Source organism: Lagopus muta, chromosome 1 (assembly GCF_023343835.1).
Source record: "Lagopus muta isolate bLagMut1 chromosome 1, bLagMut1 primary, whole genome shotgun sequence".
In the NCBI taxonomy this organism is placed as follows: domain Eukaryota; kingdom Metazoa; phylum Chordata; class Aves; order Galliformes; family Phasianidae; genus Lagopus; species Lagopus muta.
Genome location: NC_064433.1, coordinates 164,827,571 through 164,849,343, shown reverse-complemented (window position 1 = coordinate 164,849,343; position 21,773 = coordinate 164,827,571). Strand labels below are relative to the sequence as shown.

Below are 21,773 nucleotides of genomic sequence, written 5' to 3'. Positions count from 1 at the left end.
ACTGAAAAGTTGCCATGTGAGTCTGCCATCACCCCATGCACTGACTGAATACGTTATTACACATTTTCTGACAATTATCATCTTCATTAATGAAGGTAAAGTCTATCCAAGACACATTCAATTTTTCAACTCCCAAGTTTCACAAAAGAACTACTTCTGAAGAAAAACATTTTAAGAGAGTTCTCTAAGCTTGTAATGTGTCAGAATTCAGTAAAAATGCACTAAAATTGAGACACAGCTGTAAAAGAATCCAGTTTGCTTTTAAATAGTCTTAAATCTTTAATTTCAACAATAAATATAAACATCTAGTGCACTGTTAACCAACTGTGCAGAACAAGTACATATGAAAGCTGTTGCACACTGTATCTGTTGAACCTTCCAGAGAAAGATGCATAAGAAGTGGGGTGTTTTTGTGTGTGCTTTCTGCTGGTTTGTTTTGTTTTGTTTTTCTGCGACGCAAGTCTTAGGATTTCAATTTTTGGTACTGGATTCCAGCAAGTCTTTTGCTTCGTTTATTTTTGTTGCTAAGTAAGGTGATCCACCTGGGAAGAAAAAAGGCAGAGAAATACCATTTACATGTTTTTGCAGAGCACCAAACAACTTCACTTACAGCATCCCTTTATCATTCACTTTTATTAGCTTTTCCTTCCTAAACAGATGTTTTTCATACAGAAGATTAAAATATGGCAATGACATAAAGCAAACTGATTGATAAGGTAGCATGAAGAATGTAAACAAAACTGAAGTTGCTTAAGAATAAAGCTAAACAATTTGTCTTGGAAAGAAGTCTGAGATCTAAAAGCATTTCACACTGGTGTGATTTAGATTTGTACTGCAGCATTACTGCAAACGTATGCAAGGTCAGCTGTCTCAAACACTCATCTAAAGCTGATAGCTATTATGTCAACCCACCTCAAAAACTAAGAGGCAACATTTTATAAATAATTTTGACAAAATCATCAAGCATGTGCACGCATGCTCCAAGCCTCTCCTCCTCTAGACACCCAGAATTACCAGGCAGAAACTGTCACATTAAAGCTATTTAAACATGGTACGCCTTCTAACTTCTAGTCCTGAACACTGTCATTGCTTTACGCTCCATCTAACAATTTGATTACAGTTCAGTGGTCTTTTTGTGTTTGTTTTTTAACTCTCCCCTTGAGTGCCAACCATCTGCCTGCAGTCACTGACAACAACATTACAAGGTCTGTATCAGTAGCTTACCACTTACAGGAATGCACCTATATATCTTCATTTCTTTTTTACATAAAAACGTGATTCCAGCAATACTACTCAGCACACTAACCAGCCTTTTCCAAGGGGGCTGCTCAATCGTAACTCTTCATTCAGCACAGAAGACAGTGATAGAAGACACACAGAAGAACTAGCACTAAACGCTCGTAAACACAAAGACTTCTTCAGGTCACTTTTGCAGGAATCCAAATCATTCTAAAGTCAGTTCATAGCCTAATAAAACAGCTGGAAAAAATAATGGAGTTCAGCTGTCTTGTTCATGCTCTGTTTTGCTTGAATGCAGTCCTAATAGCAAAGACATGTGAGGAAAGTGAGGCAGGGCAAGGACAGAAAATTGTCTACTACACTGAGTACTGCTTCTTTCAAAACCCTGACAAGAAGATAAAACAGTAAGGCCTATAAGCTGCAATAAACTACGTATCCCAAGTAATTTTCAACTTTGCCTTCAGTTTCTACATTACTAGAGTGGATCTTAAAGTAAATTCAATTCAGTGAGAAGTGTTTTTACTATGTTCACATCCTGAAACACCCTCAAGTGCCATATTAATTTTGCAGCCCTCCAATGAGAGAAAATTCAATCTCATGATTGCCTAAGTGTTTGTTTATAATTAAAGCAAGTCCAAAAGGCTCATCTCTTCCTCTGTTTCTGTTAGCAAGCATTCTTTCACAGAATAAATAATACATATAAAAAATAACATACAGTATACCAATATAAAAACACTTTCAAACTGAACTGTGCAAAGGTTAATGAGCAACCATTTTAGTACTGCTCAACAGGGATGTTATTATGCAAACTTCTATTAGTGATTTATTTCTAATCACGGTTTCTTCATTGTTTTGAATCTCAGGTAATACGAGTAACTTTTCAAATCTGTATTTATTGATCTTTCTTCTACCAACGCCAGCTGGTAGAATTACATTCTAATGTTGGATATTGCTTTTAAAAGCACATCTGTGCTACCAGAGCCAGAAGAAATGAAGTTGAAAACATAACCAAGCGAATCTCTCTGCAATGCCACATGTTCAAGATTGTTCTAGGTCTGAACTCTGCAGCTGAGGACATTAGACAACACTTCTCTCTTTGGCCACGACAGAAGAGCTGCAGGGGCAGCATGGAGGCACAAATCCCTTCACCTGGTGCTCCTGCAGAGAAAATGCTCCATCTTAATAGCACACAGGAGGGCTCACTACATCATCAAAAACTACACTGTGCCTAGCTGCAGGTGCATTAAGCTGTAAGAACTGGCCCCTAAAATGATCTTCGTAAGAGGAACTGCTTTTTTTAGGGGCAACTCAACATCCACATGGAAATTCACTACTCTGGCTCAAGTCTCCAATGGCTGCTACAAGAAAACTTTGAAATTCATTACAGAAAACTTGTGACCTCTTAGATACTCTAGTGGTTAAGAGGTCTCTGGCCATAATAATAAACCAGAAAAATCTGCATATATTTTAATATATGTGTGTGTAACTTCTACATTACAAAAGTGTAAAAAACAGAAGCGCGACATCAAATAAGCAGGAAAACTTTAGAATTAAATCCAAGTGGTAAAGACAGTAAAACAGCATCGACTAAACACCCAGCCAGTGGTCAGTTACTTTTTCCATTCTTTTAAGATGGGGTAGAAGCAGGGAACCCTGTAATTCTCTCAAAAACATACAAAAACCCCATGATTTTGCCTTTTGACTTCTGAAATACAGCGTAACTCTTCACCATCTGTTATTTTAAAGTAGAAACAGCAATGAACATATGGGCTTTCTTTCTCAAGCAGCTGTAGTGTAGTTAAAGTTATAATAATAGCCTTTCTATAAGACAAATTTACATTAAAAAACCTCACAAGTAAAGCAACAGTGCCCAGCTTTACATTCTTTTTCCAAGTGAATTCAAGGAAATCTGAAATTATGCAGAACATTTTCCCACAGAAAGTTACCTTCCTCCATGTGAGTGGTCCGTCTCATTTCAAAACAGGAACAGGAGTTTAAGAAAAATGTCACAGCTCATTTTTTTCATACTTTGGAGGAAGTTGGGTTTTGGGTTTTGGTTTGTTTTGTTTTGTTTTTCCTATGTGTGTGCACCACTGGTAGTCCTACCTGAAGCAGCACCTTAAGAAAACCTTAAAGAAACTGGTTAAAGCTGTGGTTCATAAAGCCTGGAAATCAGTCTGCTTTATCTGATACACAGAAGCTTAAGTCTATAAATAAACTTCACACAGCACGGTTATTTATATAATCAGTAAACTGAAAGGATCTCATTTAGGGCTCTTCCTTTCCAGCTTTGATTAAAACAAATAAATAAATAAATATTTACCTTTATCAGGATGATTCAAGATCATGATTCTTCTATGGGCTGCTCTGATTTTGGCCTTGTCAGCAGATGGACTGCAAAAATAAATTGAAGTGCTTACCATAAATTCCACTGCATTCAGGCTATAAATTAGCGGTTTATACTGGCTTCAAAAATAATTAAAACTTGAGATTTTCCCCATCTTGTGGCCAAAACATAAAACTGCATCTTTGAGGAAGCAATACCAACAAAGGGATGTAAGTCACACCGAGGACATTTTTAAAAAGCCTTTGTATTTGACACGTGCAAACATCCTTCCGTTCCTGTTGATTTGTTTCTTTTTTCTTCAAACTCAATAAACCCACAGCCATTTAAAATACATAATTTGGAGGAAAAAAAGAGCTCCGCAATACAGATGGTTGGTATTCTTATCATCAAATGCAGAAAATACATCTTTGCTCCCAGAAAACAGGTATTTATACGACCAATGACAAAACATCAAATATTTAATATTATCATATTTTGTTCTACTGTAAATATTTTTATAGTTGCTATAAATACTTTCTGTTGGGGCCTAGGAAAAAAACAACTATCTGTTATTTTTTGCAAAGCTGTTCAACGTGTTGCATTCAGGGACATGTTGATTTACAAGAGCTACATAATGTTGTTTCCTTCAATGACAGATACATAAAATATGTACTCCAGCTAAATTAAATATGTACCTTACCAGACAAATAACCACTTATGGATGCAATATACCGGCACAGTAGGCTCTGGTATGCAAAAGGACAGTTGGAATGACTTGGTTTTTTTTTGTAATTTGTTAGCACACAGAAATGAAACGGTGTTTCCCACTTCTTCATCAGAAATTACTCACTTAATTCTTCTGCAGGTAGAGTTTGAATGCAAGATAACTCCCACAGTAAACAACCCCTAATTATTTTACTATCACAGGGAAATGAGGGTATGTTACAAAAATACTTCATAGAACATTTCAAAAAATGTAAAAAACTGCAAAGAAAGAACATTTCAATTGAACAAGGTAAGAATTAACCAGAAGCTTTGAACTATAAACTGTAAAAAATGATTTATTATCAGATAGCTAGAAATAAAATATACCCATATTTTTATTTGTAAATCAGCTGTTTAATAGTATTTTCTCATTGTAACAATAAAACCTGAATATAATAAAGCATTACTTCGAAATTCAGATGGGCAACATTTACCTGGAAAAGTTGCAGCTGCCTATTATGGAAAATCATGCAGTTTTGTCCTAACAAGCAACTGCAAAGATTCTATTTTATATAATTTTGATTAGTTAATGACATACTGCTCATCTGGCTCTAAAGACTGCTCTTTAAAACCTTAAATGGCATCATAAAAAAATACCTTCATGTCAAAATCATGCTCTTGTTGAACTGGTACAACCTCACAACCTGAGCCATCTGTGTCCTTGCTGATGGGCTTCTGTCAGCCTCTTCTTAGAGGCTGCCCAGCTCCTCCTGAACATCAGCCCTGCCTTCAGATGCACTGACCATTTCCACAAATGACAGACCCTTCAGTCAGAGGAATGTTGGTGAGGCTGGAAGGGACCATGGTGGTAGGGAGCAGGCTCATCAAAAGCCATAGTGAGGGGCTTGGAACCTGGCTTGTGAGGAGAGTTATCACACCCTTCAGAAATTTAGCATTAGCAATTTCATAGTAGTAAACCATTATTCTTAGCACATCTGTATTTTGCTACTGTAAAGCATTTCTGGTTTAGGTTTAGGAAAAAAACTTAATATTTTCACTTCCCATGTTATCTCAGACACTCCCCCATATTTCGTACCAACACTTCCTCCTACTGAATGTGCAGTTGTTAAAATTATTGCAGGTTGTATCGAATTTCAGCCACCTGTTCTTCACAGAATAAAACTTAAGATTTGGAAGAGAATAGATTTAGACTAATTATTAGAAAGAAATTCTTTACTATGAGGGTGGTGAAACACTGGAACAGGTTGTCCAGTGAGGCTGTGGATGCCCCCTCCCTGGAAGCATTCAAGGCCAGGCTGGATGGGGCTTTGAGCAACCTGGTCTGAAGGGAGGTGTCCCTGCCTACAGCAGGGGGTTGGAACTACATGGTCTTAAAGGTGCCTTTCAACCCAAACCATTCTGTGATTCTATGATTTGTTAACATTTTTAGTACCGCGCTCTTTAGCTTTGGACACCTTTTCCAAAGATAAATGCAAACAATATACATGCATGTTTCTGCCAAAACCCTTGCAATTTTTGAATATGGTTATTACAGAAGAACATGTGGAATATGTAAAAAGTCAACGTACTTGACATGAAAAAGCCACCATTATATCATCAGAGGATCACAGAATGGCTTGGGTTGGAAGGAATCTCAAGGATCATCAAGTTCCAGTACCCCTGTTGCACACAGGGTTGCCATCCACTACATCAAGTACTAAATCAAGTTGCCCCATTCAAACGTTCACCTTTATCATGTCTCATGGTTATTACTTACAGAGCGTCCATACATACACCTGAAATAATGAATAAAGCCTCTGCTTAAAAATTTAGTATGACTTGGAGGTGATGACAAGACAACAAAGGATAGCATAATAAGATCAATCTCTAGACAACCTAGTTCTGGAGCCTGGCAGCCTTCATAACACTTTTAACACTCTTGGGTTTTTTTGGTGGCCCTTCTACACATACACTATAGTAAACTGAGTTAAAATTGGCCAGTAAGAGTTCTTTTCAAGCAGTGTGAGAACTTCCCATGAAGATATTAGCCACGCAGCTACACAATTAAAGGCTCAACCCTTCAAACATTAAGGACTTTAGTTGTATCTGATTATGAATGCTAATTGAAAGACTGAGCCCAAACACATCAAGCAGTGTCACTGTTCAGACTCAAGCTATTAAGACAAAAAATTAACAGGGGACTGATTACAGATATGAGGAAATTTCAGACATGTACATGAGAGTGTTCAGAGTAAGCTGTAAACACACTTTAATGAGCTGCAGTGTGCTACTCTGGAACATGACAGAATGTGCCCTTCCAAAGTAAGTGAAAATATTAATATCAAACTCATAGGTCTGAGGATAAATTTCTGTATAACATTCCTATAAATCTGCTGTTCTATGTGCAAGCATGAGATATTTGAAGAAAATATGTGCGACCTGCTGTAGGGAACCTGCTTTGGCAGAGGGGTTGGCCTCGATGATCTCTAGAGGTCCCTTCCAACCCCTACAATTCTGTGATTCTGTGAAAATGTTATCATTTATTTTAGAGATTCTTAAAACGAATGCCACATCTGCATATTTCCATTATGTCAGAAGCAAACATAATCTTGTTTGGCTGCTATTTCTAAGCCCCAGTTTTCACCACCTAACCTCCGGAGAGAATTCAAACCATCCTCCTTATTTTTTCCTCATCTTAAAATTAAGAACTAATCTAAATCAGAAAATCCACCACCTCAGGTCAGATCCGCTCTTCTCAGCTGGAGAGCCCTCAAACTCACCATTTGTTTTACAGAAAACACTAAGACATGTGCTACTGTTGGTCATCCATGTTTCTGAAAAATTTCTACTCAAAAATCTATTGATTCTGCAGCTTGGAAATAATTTCCTATACCCAATCTAAATGACAAGTCTCTCAATGTATTTATGCTTGGAACACGCTGCAGCTCTTTTAATCCATACAAATCAAAGAGTATAGAAAGGAAAAAATGCATTGTATGAAAAAAAAAAAAAGAAAAAAAAAGAAAAATTGATCTGTTTTTCCTTCTTCATCAGTATAATCTACAATATTGCTCATTTCAAGGTTTTTATTGGAAACCAAGCCATGTGATTGCACTAATTAGCACAGTATGTGCTATTCTGACTATTTTAAGAGCACCAATTCTCCACTGCAGTATGTTACCAAACCTTCAAGCCAAACACGAGTCACATATTTTATTAGTATTTTATTGTTTGCTTTCTAGCTTAAGCAGAATATTAAAATGGTTTATAAGCCATTACAAGCCTTTGGAAAGAAAAAAAGAAAGATTTTAGCTGGAGTATTCTATGTTCTTGCAATATTCATTTTCTTCATTCCATACTCACCAAACAAAACCATATTAATGCAGCACACTTACCTTACACCTAAAATAAGACTTGCTTCACGCCTACTCATTTTCTGCTCAAATCCTCCTTTATAGTATAATGAAAGACTCTAGAAAGAAAAAAGGCAAAACAAGCAATAATTAGTTTCATGTACGAGGTGCCATGACCTAAATCATATTTATTCCACCCCACTGAGAGCCTAACATTCATCTGTAACTTACTTTGAAGACATGGAACGGGTAGAAAACAGATAATATGAAAGGACTTCTCCTGGGTGTTAACACATACAAAAGCCAACTTAAAAATAGCTATGTGTGTTTTTACAATCTTCTAGTGCTAATCGGAGGTATTAATAGCTACAATCATTAAAATCCTGCCTTCAGGCAAAGCAGTCCAGAATCAAAGTACATGCTAGTATAAAGTGATACACTGTACGTGTTCGTGAGGGCAGGGAAGAGAAAGGGAAAAAGTTGTTAAAAATAGCTTTGGTGGCACTGAAATGGAAAATGGCAAGAGTGATTATGTTCTGGCACCCAAGAATTAGCAAGTGGTGACTTTAGTCACTGTTTGAAGAGGAAAGGAAGAATAGAGACCAGAGATTAGGCTGAAAGTGTATTTGCCAATTTTAAATACATCTTTAAATTAAAAAATAAAATAAAGTTAATGAACAATTATTAATGGTTAGCAACGATCTCCTAAATGCAAATCTTTCTTAGAGAAGAGTAAGGGAGTAGTCCATTGCTACTGCCTAATAATAGTCTAAGATGCAAAATTTCCAGTGGCAACAGATGTAGCTCCAAAATGCAGCCTTTGGGAACTGGCACACAGAAATTACTGAACAAGACGGAAGTTTTTTTCTCAATGCAAACATTGGTAGGGGAAAAATAAGCCATCATAAGGAAGTCTAGTCTGAGAAGAGTTGAGATTATTTTTAAATGTTCCTTTTACTCCCAAGCAAAAGTGTGCCTGGCCCTTAATAAAACACTTTTCTCACTAGCTACTAAATATATCCACTCATATCCAGTGAGAATTTTGCATTGCATTTATACAAACTCAAGTAATATCAAAAGCATTAAAGCGTTTACAAGGGTCTCTCTATGATGCCTAAGCAAAGTGCTTAAGGTCAGGAACAACATTCACCCAAAAGCGTACTTCAGAAATGATCAGGAGTTGCTACCAATACAGAATGTCTCTGAAGGCAGCAATTCCCAAGAGATTTGTTGTAGTTTGCTACGGTCCGAAGCAAATCTTATTTTTCTTCTTTTCACCCCTGCAAATCATACATGAGGTAATCATCTCTGTAATAATTCAGTCTAAACTGATCTGACTGCAAACACATTGCGCCTACAACAAAAATCTGTTGAGGAACTACTGCTACAGTTGCAGAGTAAAACAAAGCACATCTGTAATAGTACTCACTAACAGCACAGGCTAGAGCATGGAATACTCGGGGAACGCAAATGGTTTCTCCAGTCCTCCAAGAGGAAACAATTTGGTGATTAAATGGCCACCAGGTAATGTCCTTGAAGAGATAAAGCTGCCCAGAAATTTGCAAGGACACTCAACAATTACTACAACCAGGAGAGAAAAGGACGCCTAAATGCCTTGTGAAGCGTTTCCCAGAACTTCTTCCAAGAATCTTAAATAAAGATAGATTTCTGAAAAGGTTAATTCCTCTCTGCTCTTCATGCATAGCACACAGCTCTAAAAATAAGAGGACGCTCTTGGTTCCCTCTTCATGTAGAGAAGAACAATATTTGAATTCTCTCTTAACAAAGTTCCTCTCTGTTCTTGGTAGATATCACTTAAATAGCTCATTTGATATCACGGAATAAGGAGGAATGGCTATAGGCTTAAATTCAGAAATACTTTTTCATGTTTGTAAAGCACTCGTCCTTGAAATTGTTCTAACTTCAGGAAGCTTTCATTCGGTTCGCTTTCAAGAGGAATGAAATAAGAAATTATGGTTTTTTTATGTCCTTTGGCAAATAAACAAATATGAACTTTCAAAATCAGCCAGGGGAAGTGGACAACAAGAAACATTTTCTTCTCAGAAGTGAAGCACAGGATAAGGATAATGAATTTCTTACATTAAGATCTTGATCTTCAACAGAATTTAAAACAGAAGTGATTTAGATGTAAAGTCATTGTTCCCCTTGGTTAGAAAAGGGGGAAGAAACATCAAGTCTTCATTTTAGGAAATATCTCAGCAAATTTCTAGGTCCAAAATAAAGCAACTTTTCCATGCTATTCAAATTAAAATTGAGAAAAACATGACTTAATTTCTAGTAATGACTGCAGTGAAAAGAAACTACATTCAGATATTTTTCTGCTACAAATTCCTGATCTGCACACAGTTCCAGACACTATTATTTAACTCTGGCTATTGCAAAGAATTTTTGTACTGGAAAAATCATTAGAATGAGCTCTGCATTTCTTCTTGCCATTGCAGAGGGGCAGGGGAGCTACCATTTAATTTGCCTCATTTCCGTGTATGCTGTCACTGTTTAGCAACTTATGTAAGCAAATACTGCTATTTAAAGGTTAAGGGGGAAACAGAAAATGTCTGGACTTGCTCAGATGTGTATTCATTCTTGTAAATTTTAGCATTAGGCAGTCAGCTAAGAAAATCCTGATATCTTCACGATACTTTTTATGGCACAGTACAGCAGAGGAGTGACTGTTTCCATGCAAGATAAGTGATATTCGCAACTGAAACCAGACATCACATCATATTACATGAAGTGCTATTTGTTTCTGATAACCTGTGTGTTGTTTCACTAGTGACATAATCATCAACTCAAGAAGGTAAACAACGCTGGAAGAAAAAAACAAATGCATGTACACACAAAATGAAAGACACGACAAAACACCTATTTAGAAGCTGTGCTATCATGTAATAGTAAAACTTGCTGATATCAACTTTAACTTCCTTAACTTCACTTGGAGAAAAAAAAAAGATGGACTAGATATTGTAAGAGATGATTGCTACTGTTAGCTCTTAATTTAGAGATCTGTGCATCTGAGCAGAAACAGATCAAATAACAAAAACTGAGTACAAACGTCTCCAGCAAAGCATTAAAGAGAGCCTTTCTTCTGGAACTTGGAATTTTCAGGACTGTTGAATTTGGAGTTTTTAACAGTTTTGCCTAGAACTGTTGTGTCTAAATTCTAAATACCATTGATTCAACAAAGAAAGGTATAGCTATTAAAATAAAAGGGGGAATAAAAACTAGGAAGTAAGAAATTAGTGTTATGATTGACAGCATTAAGGTCTGTCTGAGGAGAAAAAACAAATGACTGCTGTGACTATGTAACTGCACAGAGAACCAAAACTGAAGTTAGTGATACCAGTAACAAAATCGGGTTCAAGATAAAACTAATTTAAAAAAAGAAGTATTTCTCCAACAATCAACAGCATAATGACTGAGTTACAGCAGCATTTATTCTTCATCATTAAGAAGTCTATAAATTTAACAGGCGTTAAGTTAAAACTGAATGAGAAGTAGGAATTCAGAGTAAAATGTTACTTACTTGCTCTTATTTGCTGTTTTTGGATATAACTGTTGACTGTGCATGTTAGTTATTTAGCTAAGTAAATAGTGTCAGATACTCAAGATCCAACAAGTAGACATTCTAAATGTTCACTTCATAACTGCTCAACTTGACCTCATGTAAGTAATTTATTAGTGAGCAGGAGGAAAGGATAAACAGTATCACATTGTGAAACTGCAACTAACAAGAGCTGAAAGCAAGGAAGAAAAAAAAAGTTACTGCCAACAGGAAGAGAGAGTAGGAGCTTACAGAGAGAACCAGTTAGCTTTTAAACAGGCAGCTCGCTTCACAGTCTTCCTAAAAAGGGTGTGATGAGGGATAGAGTTTGATTCTGGAAAGCTAAGGTAAGCACTGAAAAACATAGTGACCAAGTTAGGAACCTTCAAGCACTACAGTGAAGTAGCACTAAGCCCAGACACTGACTGTCACAAATGATTCTTTCTCCAGTAAACATCAGCAGAAGTACTGACTGCTTGATTTTCACTGTCAGCACAGTTTAGAGAACACTATATTGTAAAGAGACATGATGAAACTGCTATCCCACAGTTTATATATAAGCAGCTTCAAATTCCCCCAAACAAAATCACGTGATGCTGCTAAAATCTGGAAAATAAGTACTTACCCAGGATCTTGGTATATAGAATTTTCACTTTGTATTGTTTTAGTGACAAATGATCAATAGGAAATAACTGATTGCTAAGGGAAAAAAGCATATTCCAAGAAGGTTGACCCGTAGAGTTACAGAACAGACAACCTTCGCTGAGAATTACACAAGAGTCTTAAATGTGAATTTTGATTGTAGAAGAAATAAAAAATTGTCATTACCCTCACAAATATAAAGTTAACAAATATATATAGGAAGTGCAATAAGTTTTTGCTCTATCTAGCAGATCTCATGTCTTCTACTGTTCACTGTATTTTCAAGCTCAGTAACAGAATATTCTGCTGGAGAGAAACACAGAACTCTGGGCTTTAAGGCAGGATATAAAGGCAGAAATAGATTCAGCTCCACAGACTAGGAACACTGAGAATTCAGAATCTCCTGTTAGTGAATTCTGCAGTACCTTGAAAGTCATCAAGGAAAACAGACTTGTAGTGAGACTGGCTCAGCCAGCAAAATGGTTCAGAGGGGTACAGTCTCCTAGAAACAGACACCTCTCTATGCAGTAGTATGTCATATTTCCATATGTTAAAGAGTCAGTGCCTGAATTCTTACATGCAAATGTCTAAATTCAGATTCTTTAGCCTGTATCTAACAAACGGATAGATGCGTTGGAGTAAAACTTCTGGAGAGGGAAGATGAAGATGGAAGCCCTCTCTACTCTGAAGCCACATACCCTTATTGCTTGCTACTTCAAGCCTTTAAGTCGGACTGTATCCACATCACATAAAAGCAATTTAATTCACAGTACCTAAAGTCCCCCCTGTTGTATTGGCAGGCAACATGGGAACCTCTCCAAAACTGATTTTAGAAAGGGAAAAACGAAATTGCTGTTGGTCTCACAGTAGCAATGCAGTATAGGGACAGGGAGTGAAAACTGATCCAGGAACACTCTAGGGAACCTGCTTTAGTAGGGAGGTTGTACTAGATGATCTCCAGGCATCCCTTCCAATCCCTGTGATTCTGTAACACCATATCTGGCTCATACACACTGCAACTGAGAATAAGTTTGGAACTGCCCCAAGAAAAAGACAACCAATGTGCAAAGAGATGGAAGTGCTTGTTTTCTTGTTCACATGTGAGTTGCAAACAGAGAAAACAAGCTCCTCTATCCTCTTGCAACCCATCCTGGAAGTTTATTAGATCATCTTAAAAATATATGAAATAAATGACAGAACATACAGAGTAAGGAGTACTCCAATCCAGGGAAAAAAAAATAAAAACTAAATCTAGCTGGCATTTGTGATATTCAACATAAAATGACTTCCTTCTAAATATTTGACATATAAATAAATTTAGCTGGTATCAAGTAACCTCCAAACTTACAGAAGTTGAAATCTTTTTTGCTGTCTCTGTAATTGCCTGCCCCAATGGCTTCCAAAGGTGGAATGCATAACGACCTGAAAAAAATGAAGTCAAGGGAAACCATAAGTGCCATTTAAACACACACATACACAAAATGTCTGACATCTGTTCATTAGCTTGAAGCAGAAAGAATTTTGGGTTATAAAACAAAATCATTCTTCACTGTTCACCTTCTCATTTCGTTTATTTTCTGTATGGTACCTTTGCACTTTACTGCTTTTCAAGATATTCCCTCAATGTCTGGTTTTGAATCCTGCCCAGCAGAAGTCCTGGGTAGAAGTCCTGTGACAAACTTGCAGAGGTTTACATTTTTCAGTCCTTATACTGAGAGTGTGTGGGGAGGTAATGCACATAATATAACAACATAGCCATGGTCTGCAAACAGCCATTGTGTTTGTGCACAAAATAAATAAGATTTAAATGCATTTCAATATGACAAATGAAGTTATCAGCACTGTGAACTTTAAGATACAGTGCAATAAGAACATTAGCTTTGGATATGCATTATTTATTAAATAACATTCAAAGGTTATGTCTTCCAAAAAAATATATCTACATACTACGTGTATCTTGATGTAATGCTGTACGCTCAATCACATATTTTGTACATTCTACATTTTATTTTCTTACAAAGAGAAGACCTTATGGGATTCAGAGACATTCAACTCTCAAATGGCAGTGAACATCTATAGCTAAGGGTACATGAATCTATATTAGGCTTTGTTCTCTGAAGCACAAAGAAGGTCTACCAACTTAAGAATCAAAATTTGTACTGTTACTGGTAGCTTTCCCTGTAGGTTCTAACCCTTCAATTTTTGTTTTGATTAATTATTCATTAGGAATGTAATTTGTTATTAAATATAATGGGAAAAAACATTTTTATAAGACATGGCTCTCCCTGACTCAAAGAACATCTTGCTTTCAGTCTTAAAATACAGGATATCTCTGTAAGTTATTGTAGCCATCTATGTCTGTCTGTGCTAGCACAGAAGTCAAAACCCCTGTTGGAGTACCATTGCTGAAAAGCTGTCATGTATTAGTAACATATTACCTCACCTTCTTAAAGCTTACAATTACCATTTCATTGCTAGTGGTCACTACTAATTCAGCTTAACCAGCAGAAGAAATTCCACTTCTACAGTCTTCTGTTTCTATATGAGGATATAGATATGAACTGCCTTCTTAATAGATGTGTACCACCAAGTATCTTGCCTCTCCTTCCACTAATTAAAATAAAACAGCTGCACTCACAAAATACCTGCTGACTTTCTTTGTATTAGGATGTATCTGTATGCATATATTCTTGGCGCGTGCATTTGCACACAGCTGAGCACGGCTGAGTTTACATCCTGAAAGTAATGGAAATTGATTCGTGTGTTTCAAAACTAGAATAGACCACACTTATCCCATCTGAATAAATCAGCATGTAAATCACATTAAGCCCATGACCTGTGTTCAGAAAAACAAATCCAGACGCAGAGTTCAGGGAACAAACAAGGTACTACAGGCACAGGTTAATATGATGTATAACTGTAACTGCTAAAATCTTTCATTCCACCCTGTTTGAATTTGTCAAGCACCACCTTCACAGCACTAGATCGTGCTGTACTCTTCTGTAATAAGGAGCCTCACCTTGCAACACCCTTTTATATGTGTATCATATAGCATAATCCTTTTACACTATATTTTGCAGGCAGAGAGCATGCAGAACCTTTTCACTGCTGCCCACAAAACAAGTTTCTCTAGCAGTGACTTTTTCAGAAAGAATTTTGGAAAACATACCAAGGATTCTGAAGTGATGGGAACTACAAAGGGACATGATTCTCCACAACAGCCACTTCCCAAGTGGTTTTCATAAAAACTTCATTAACCTCATTGGAAACAGCAGTAGGCAGATAAGTGGATCCACAGTCAGCTGGTAATTTAGCTTACCTGCAAATGCAACAGTTGCCACACCGAGTCCAACTGCTATCATAGATCTGGCCTAAAGCAAGAAAATAGGAATCAGGATGAATTGCACATTCTCATTTGGAATATATGCATCTTTAACAGTAAGTATTTTTGATGTCTGCTGTGGACATTTAATATATAATTTATATGAAATATGAAGTATGTATCTTTTTTCCAAACGCTACATCAAATCTTATAGCACTGCCTCATTAACCTATGGCAGTGCTTCAGGTTTAAGTTGGATTAGCAAATCAGTGAATAAACACTAACAAAGTAACACACAGTATGAAATAAAAAACACATGGCAGACTCTGCTCAGGATTACTGGAATTTTTATGCAAAGACTATTTCAACACCATCTGAAACAACGTTCACTGTAAAAGAAAGTATTAGTTTATCACAAAACCATGGGGAACAAAACAGTCCCATCCCACAGCTGCAGCCACAAACATTAGTGTCTTCCATTGTTCATCCCTTGACTCATGGAAGCCACAGTCAGACACAGAGCCTGGTAATCTCTTCTCATTATTTACTGTCAACCACTGTCTGAATGCTTAAATTACAGTATAAATATTTGTATGACAGTTTTCAGACAGTTTTCGTTATTGGCTTAAATTTGCTGTAGATCTAAAAGTCTTAAATTTGTTTTAAGTGTCTTGCAACCAAACCCACAAAAAGATTTGAACATCTGATTCAGTAGTAACTCCTAACTCCTGCTAACTCAAAAATCCCAAATAGGGTGGGTATATTTTTCTCTGCAACGCCCTGAAGGTCTGGAAACTTACGAAGGACCATAGGAAATATCTCCTTGAGATGTTGAACAAGAAGCCTCTAAATGATATGCAGCCGAACCGACTTCTCAACCATTTCCAGAATTCAAGGATGAAGAACATTGCAAGCCTGAGTGTCTGGTGTATGGTACTATCTATCCATATCTGATAGTTTAATAACACTTTGAACTTTTCCCCAAGAAGCAACAGAAATCAGATTAGGCCTGTTTAACTGGATTTCAAAACAAACACCAGTGAAAACGTTTTTATCACCAGATTGGTTCTCCTCTGGATGGCTTTCTGCTCTGCATTTAACCAATAGCTCATTCACAGATTTTCTACCAACAAATCTGAGAGCGGAACTGCATGCCCAAATTTTGATGTGCACCCAAAAGTAAATTTAGTGGCTAAAACTCTTGTACTCAATCTCATTCCCAGGCAGAGTAAGGGAAGAGTTGAGAAATAGGGATTTTTAAGCTTTCTAGAGCTGCATAGGGGCTAGAGCACAGGTCAACAATCTTTCCTGCACTCAGGTGGCTATGCAAAATGGCAGCATTTCCACCACAGCCAGCAGCTCCTGTCTGGCTGTGAAGGAAGGTGACAGTCACTGCTGCCTGTAGCATTGAGCTCAGAACAGAAGCAGCAGCAGATAGAGATAGGACCATGAGGAATGGTCTTAAACTGAGACAGGGGAGGTTTAGGTTAGATGTTAGGATGAAGTTTTTCACTCAGAGGGTGGTGATGCACTGGAACAGGTTGCCCAAGGAGGCTGTGGATGCCCCATCCCTGGAGGCATTCAAGGCCAGGCTGGATGTGGCTCTGGGCAGCCTGGTCTGGTGGTTGGTGACCCTGCACATAGCAGGGGGTTGAAACTAGATGATCATTGTGGTCCTTTTCAACCCAGGCCATTCTACAATTGGGCTATGCTGACCACGAGCATAACATAGTATTGCAATTGCTGAGAGGCTTCTGGTACGAAAAAAAGAAAACAAAGAAATTCTACACATGCTGGGAGTGGAGCTCCAAAGTTAAGACTGAAGGAGTTTTGCCCAGAGGTGCTTTAAAGTCACCTCTCTATTCCATTTTATCATAGACTGAAGTCCTGATATTAGCATTCATGCCTGAATGTAAGCATGTAAAAATAATGCAGTAGTTTAATATCCATTCTTCCTTCCAGTTGCACAGTTTCCCTTCCTCTTCAGGCCATGAAAAATAAAAGTATGCTACCTCAGATGGTAAAGGAAATAAAACAGTGAAGCCCACTGTTCATCTCCTCATTAAAGTTTTCTACTTCTTCGCACAGATCAGTTTTCGCAGGCTCTCAGTATTCAAATATGAAATCATATTCAAATATGATTCTTCTAATCCCTCTGTTTAAAGACTAACCACCAACAGCCACAATGCTTCTGGAAATACCAAAAACTCTAAAGAAATTATATAGTATTCTGTTCTGTGGCTTGTGATCACGGATTTACATGCAGTAGAGACTTTCCTTGACTCATTCAGACTGACTGTGGGAATCTTTTACTAAGTGTTTACAGTCAATTAAGAGCCCAACAACGTGTGAAATAGATCATATTGAAAAAAAAAATATTTATTAGCCTGTGCTTGTCAAAATTTATTCTTGCCTTGCCACCAAAAGGTAGATTATGTCAGCTTCAGTACCTTGTCAGTTTACAACGAGGTACACTGCCACTGGTAAGAGACACCTCATCACAGGTAAAGGCAGAACGTTGATGTAAGGCTAATAAATGATACTTGGACTCCATCAGCTCTGCACAGAAGTTGCTTAAGTGTTCTTGCAGAGTGGTCTGTAAGCAGTGTAGATTCCCTGAGCACTGTGTCCACTGGGCTTTATTATTTCAGCCTCAGTGGAATGCACAAGCAGTTACAGGAAAGCTAGTGAAAAACAGCACTTAAGAAAAACATAAGTGTTATAGTAGTTCTAGGATAGGAGTGCTAAGCAGGACCAGCAGCAATCCGAAGACCAGGCAGAAAAGTAGCTAACGTGATGGGGTGATCAAGCCACAGAGCCATGAGAGACTGCCCATGTTTACAGGTGAGATAAAACTATCCAAAAAGCTGAGAAACATCAAAATAGAGTAACATCCCTTATTTATGTTAGCAGCAGGTTAGAAAAGAGTCACTTGCTATGTATTAGCCACAATGGTAACTTGTCACCTCAAAGCATCCTGAATGTTTGTTATAGTGTTATACTGAATATGGTGTGAAACTGAATTTAAATCAGTAGAACCAAGATTGCACAGTTCATCTTTTACTACCACAGAGTCTCTTTTTAAGCTAATGGTATCTTCACTTAAGGTGAAGTCCAGTCTGTCCCAGTTTTCTTTTCCACGCTCACTTAACTCAGATGATTATTTAGAAGGAGAAATCAAGGTTAGTCTGGAACTTCAAAATACACAGCAGCAAATTTTATTGTTACGACCATAAAGCTTTAATTACAGGCACTCTTCTCGTCAATATGAAAGGAAAGCAACTCGCTCTCACATCTACCACCATGAGCTTTTTTGGTTCACACTGCTTTAACATGCATGCTATTTCATATTCAAAGACCCAAAATATTAATAAACACTCACTGACTTCAACTATGGCAGAATTGACTTTTTTGGAGGGAGGGTGAAGGGGGAAGGTGATTTAATATTTTTTAAATATGTAGGTTTATATAAGAAAACATTCCTTAAGATCCAAGAGGGGAAAATAAAGAAATAGAAGATTAAAAAGTAACATCTGTCCCTTTCTTTATTCAATGAATCAGCTCCCAAAGGTTAGTCATCAACCCTGTGCTATTGCTGATCTCAGTCTTTTATTATGAAGTTCAGTTTTAGTAACAAACCTTCTAAGATACAGATAACAGTAAAACTAAGTTTTGCTAAATCTGCAAAGTTTTGTTTTTTCATCTTTAGAGAAATGTCTGTAAGGAAATACATCCACAAGACTTACCAGAGTATTTGGTAAACAAAAGATAAAGCATACTGACAGACAGTATATCTAAAGGTATACACCAGACACCACTTCATAGAGAGGTCCAAGAACTAATCCTTTAATATGTAAGTTTCCTGTAGCCTTAATCTTTTTAAGCAGAAGAAACTGGGAAGAGTAAGATATTCCTAATCCACAGCACTCTGCTTTACAACTCTCTTCTATAAAGTAGAAAAAAAGAAGTTAAAAAATATAAAAGGGAATTTCAAATGCATAATTCTAAAATTTCAGCACAACACTGTTACATCTAACAAGCTACAAGAATAAACTTTATAGACATTAAAACATACCTGCCTGCACAAGATTTGGATTTTATACTCTGGTTCTTCTACTGCAGTCAGTGAAAACACCCTCCTTGGTCAAACAAAAAGTATTCTGCTTTTCTAACAACTAGCTTTAAGATATACTGCTAGGGCTCTATACTTTTTTAGGGCCACAGACAGCTATAGTGAAATGGAATAAAAAGCATGTAGAAAAACAATTATTTGTTCTGATGGACTGGACAGCAGTTTATTAGTAGTCCATGGTTAATTGTGAATAGGTAAAAATAGGGATGTATGTACCTGAAATCAAGTAAATGCACAAATGTAATATGCTTAACTAGAAACTTCTTAAAAACATGTTTGTTTTTTAAACAGCTGTATGTATGCTGTTAAAATTAGAACTCACAAGGATATTAACCAAGCATGCAGAACTATTTCCAAGGCTTTTTTCCCTTATTTAAACATTCTAAACCTCAAATAAATGACTGCATCTGGCATGGAAGTTACAAGAAGGTTGCTATTCCCCAGAAGAGTAGCTACAGTACTAGAAGGCTTCAGAGTTTATTAGAAGGTTTCAGAGCAAACCACCTAATTAGCTGTATATGGAGCTGGATGCACTGGGATTATATTATAAACTACCTGCAGCAGATTTGATTTCATAACTTAATGCTTTCTGTCCATTCTCACCTCCCTATGAAGTTTATTTTCCAATAATAAATTAAAACTAGTTTCAGCTAAAAGCTCATCTCCATACACACCTAATTTTCATGTCTATTTACTTCATTTATTTTATAGTAACTTTCTGGATTTTCATATGAAACCACTACAAACTTACAAGTTTCTGACAATTTTTCACAGGGGACTCTACCAGAGCAGTAGATTCACTAGCAGAAGTGTTAATGTCAGGCATTCAACCAGCCTTCCTGGATATGTATTCATTATTAATGAATTCTTACAGCTGTCTTCACGGACTCTATACCTTCACTGTTGTTTTTCTGTCACTCCAAACTTCTGACTGCTTCAGTAAAACAAGTATAGTTATCATCCTGCACAACTTAAAAGCAAAATTCAGTTTGGGAACAGAGCTGTTTCAGCCCTGAAGGTGATGTTTGTTATCCCATTTCATCTCTGTAACCATACCCTGTTACTCTGTAGCAAGATGAGGTATACTGGGCTTACATAGCAAGCCTGTGGGTAGCTGGGGAGCTGCAGGAGTGTCTTCTTGTGGGAAGAGCCCAGCAGCAGCTGCCCCATGTCGGATTACTTAGAAGAGATGAAGTCATTTAAATTAATTTATGTTCCCATCTTTTGACAGTAGTCTCTAACCACCACAGAGATGCTACATCTCTACCCATACTAACCATAGATGAGCAGGTATGGCTGTGTGTATAAGAATGTAGTATCTCAGCGTCTGGAGCCTCATGGATGGACTTCCTTCCCTTTTTGCTACGAGGCTCATAATTACTGCTGCTCATAATCTCTGAACCCCAGTGTGTGAACCCCAACACTGGTCCTCGCTCAGCTTCTCCCAGATGACGAGCCGCCAGGAGAGAGTGACTTTTTTCGCTGAGACTTCCACAGAACCAGCAGAAATTAGAGCCTGCTCTAATAGAACTCACGCAGTGTGGAGGGGTTTGACATCCCCCGTCTCCCTACGGTAGGGAAACACAACTTCAGCTTTCCCGTGGCTGACAGAACCTCACGTTTAACCCCGCGTTAAACGGGAACAGACTGCGATCCCACCAGGCATGGCCTTGGGCGAGGGGCCAACACCGCCCTCCCTGCCCGTGGCGGATGCCGGCCCCGGGGAAACAACGCTATGAGGGCAGAGCTCGCTGCTCTGCCGCCCCGCCGCCTGCCTGGCTCTCAGCGCGCTCACCAGTCTCCGGTCAAGCTCGGTTTGGCCCTTGCCGGCGCCCGTAGGGCCCCTAGCGTACTCGGCGTAGCGCAACGCTTCAGAGGAAGCCCCGGCTCCCTCCATGATGGCGGGCGTGACGGCAGCGCTACGGGCCGTACAGAGGGACAAAGCAGCTGAGGAGGCTAAAGGCAAAGCGCCGCCCCCCCGCGCCGCTCAGCTCTGACCCCGCCTCGCGAAGGCGGAGAGAGGGCAGGCGGTACCACAGCGTTTTGTGAGGGGAGGGGGAAACGGTCACCGACGTGGCTCGGTCTTCTCGGCTTTGTGGTCGCCTCCCGGGGTTACCCTGAGGATTACCCGCCTCCCGCCCCCTTCGAGTCTGGTGGCTCCCTCCTCACTGAGGACAGGCGGTTAGTTGGACGGGTGATGGTGAGGAGTGCTGCGGATGTGTGTCCTTTTGTCCTCACGGCTAGTATTTTTTGCACCTTACTTGATGTCCGTGTATAGAATCGTAGAACCGTAGAATGGCTTGGATTGGAAGGGACCCCAAGGAGCATCAAGTTCTAACATTCTCACCACAGCCAGAGCCATCAACCTCCATATCTAATACTAGACCATGTTGCCCATGGCCCCGTCCAACCTGTCCTTGAACACCTCCAGGGACAGGCATCCGCAACCTCTCTGGACAGCCTGTTCCAGCACCTCACCACTCTCGTATAAA

The 21,773-nt window shown here is 38.3% G+C and overlaps 1 protein-coding gene across 2 annotated transcripts; it reads right to left on the bottom strand.

Annotated features, from left to right (window-relative positions):
* Nucleotides 1-254: 254 nt before the first annotated feature.
* DNAJC15 (DnaJ heat shock protein family (Hsp40) member C15) lies at nucleotides 255-21,219 on the bottom strand. 2 transcript variants are annotated; one of them, XM_048955468.1, is made up of 7 exons: nucleotides 19,225-21,057; nucleotides 15,147-15,198; nucleotides 13,176-13,249; nucleotides 7,666-7,742; nucleotides 3,563-3,633; nucleotides 2,216-2,397; nucleotides 255-542 (listed from the first exon to the last, which is right to left on the bottom strand). In XM_048955468.1, exons 2-7 carry the CDS (start codon nucleotides 15,187-15,189, stop codon nucleotides 525-527), a joined length of 465 nt encoding a protein of 154 aa, XP_048811425.1. In that variant the 5' UTR covers nucleotides 15,190-15,198; nucleotides 19,225-21,057; the 3' UTR covers nucleotides 255-524. The 2 variants fall into 2 exon arrangements, with proteins under 2 accessions (XP_048811425.1, XP_048811434.1); XM_048955477.1 differs by lacking the exons at nucleotides 2,216-2,397; nucleotides 19,225-21,057 and adding an exon at nucleotides 21,077-21,219.
* Between the last annotated feature and the right edge of the window lie 554 nt (nucleotides 21,220-21,773).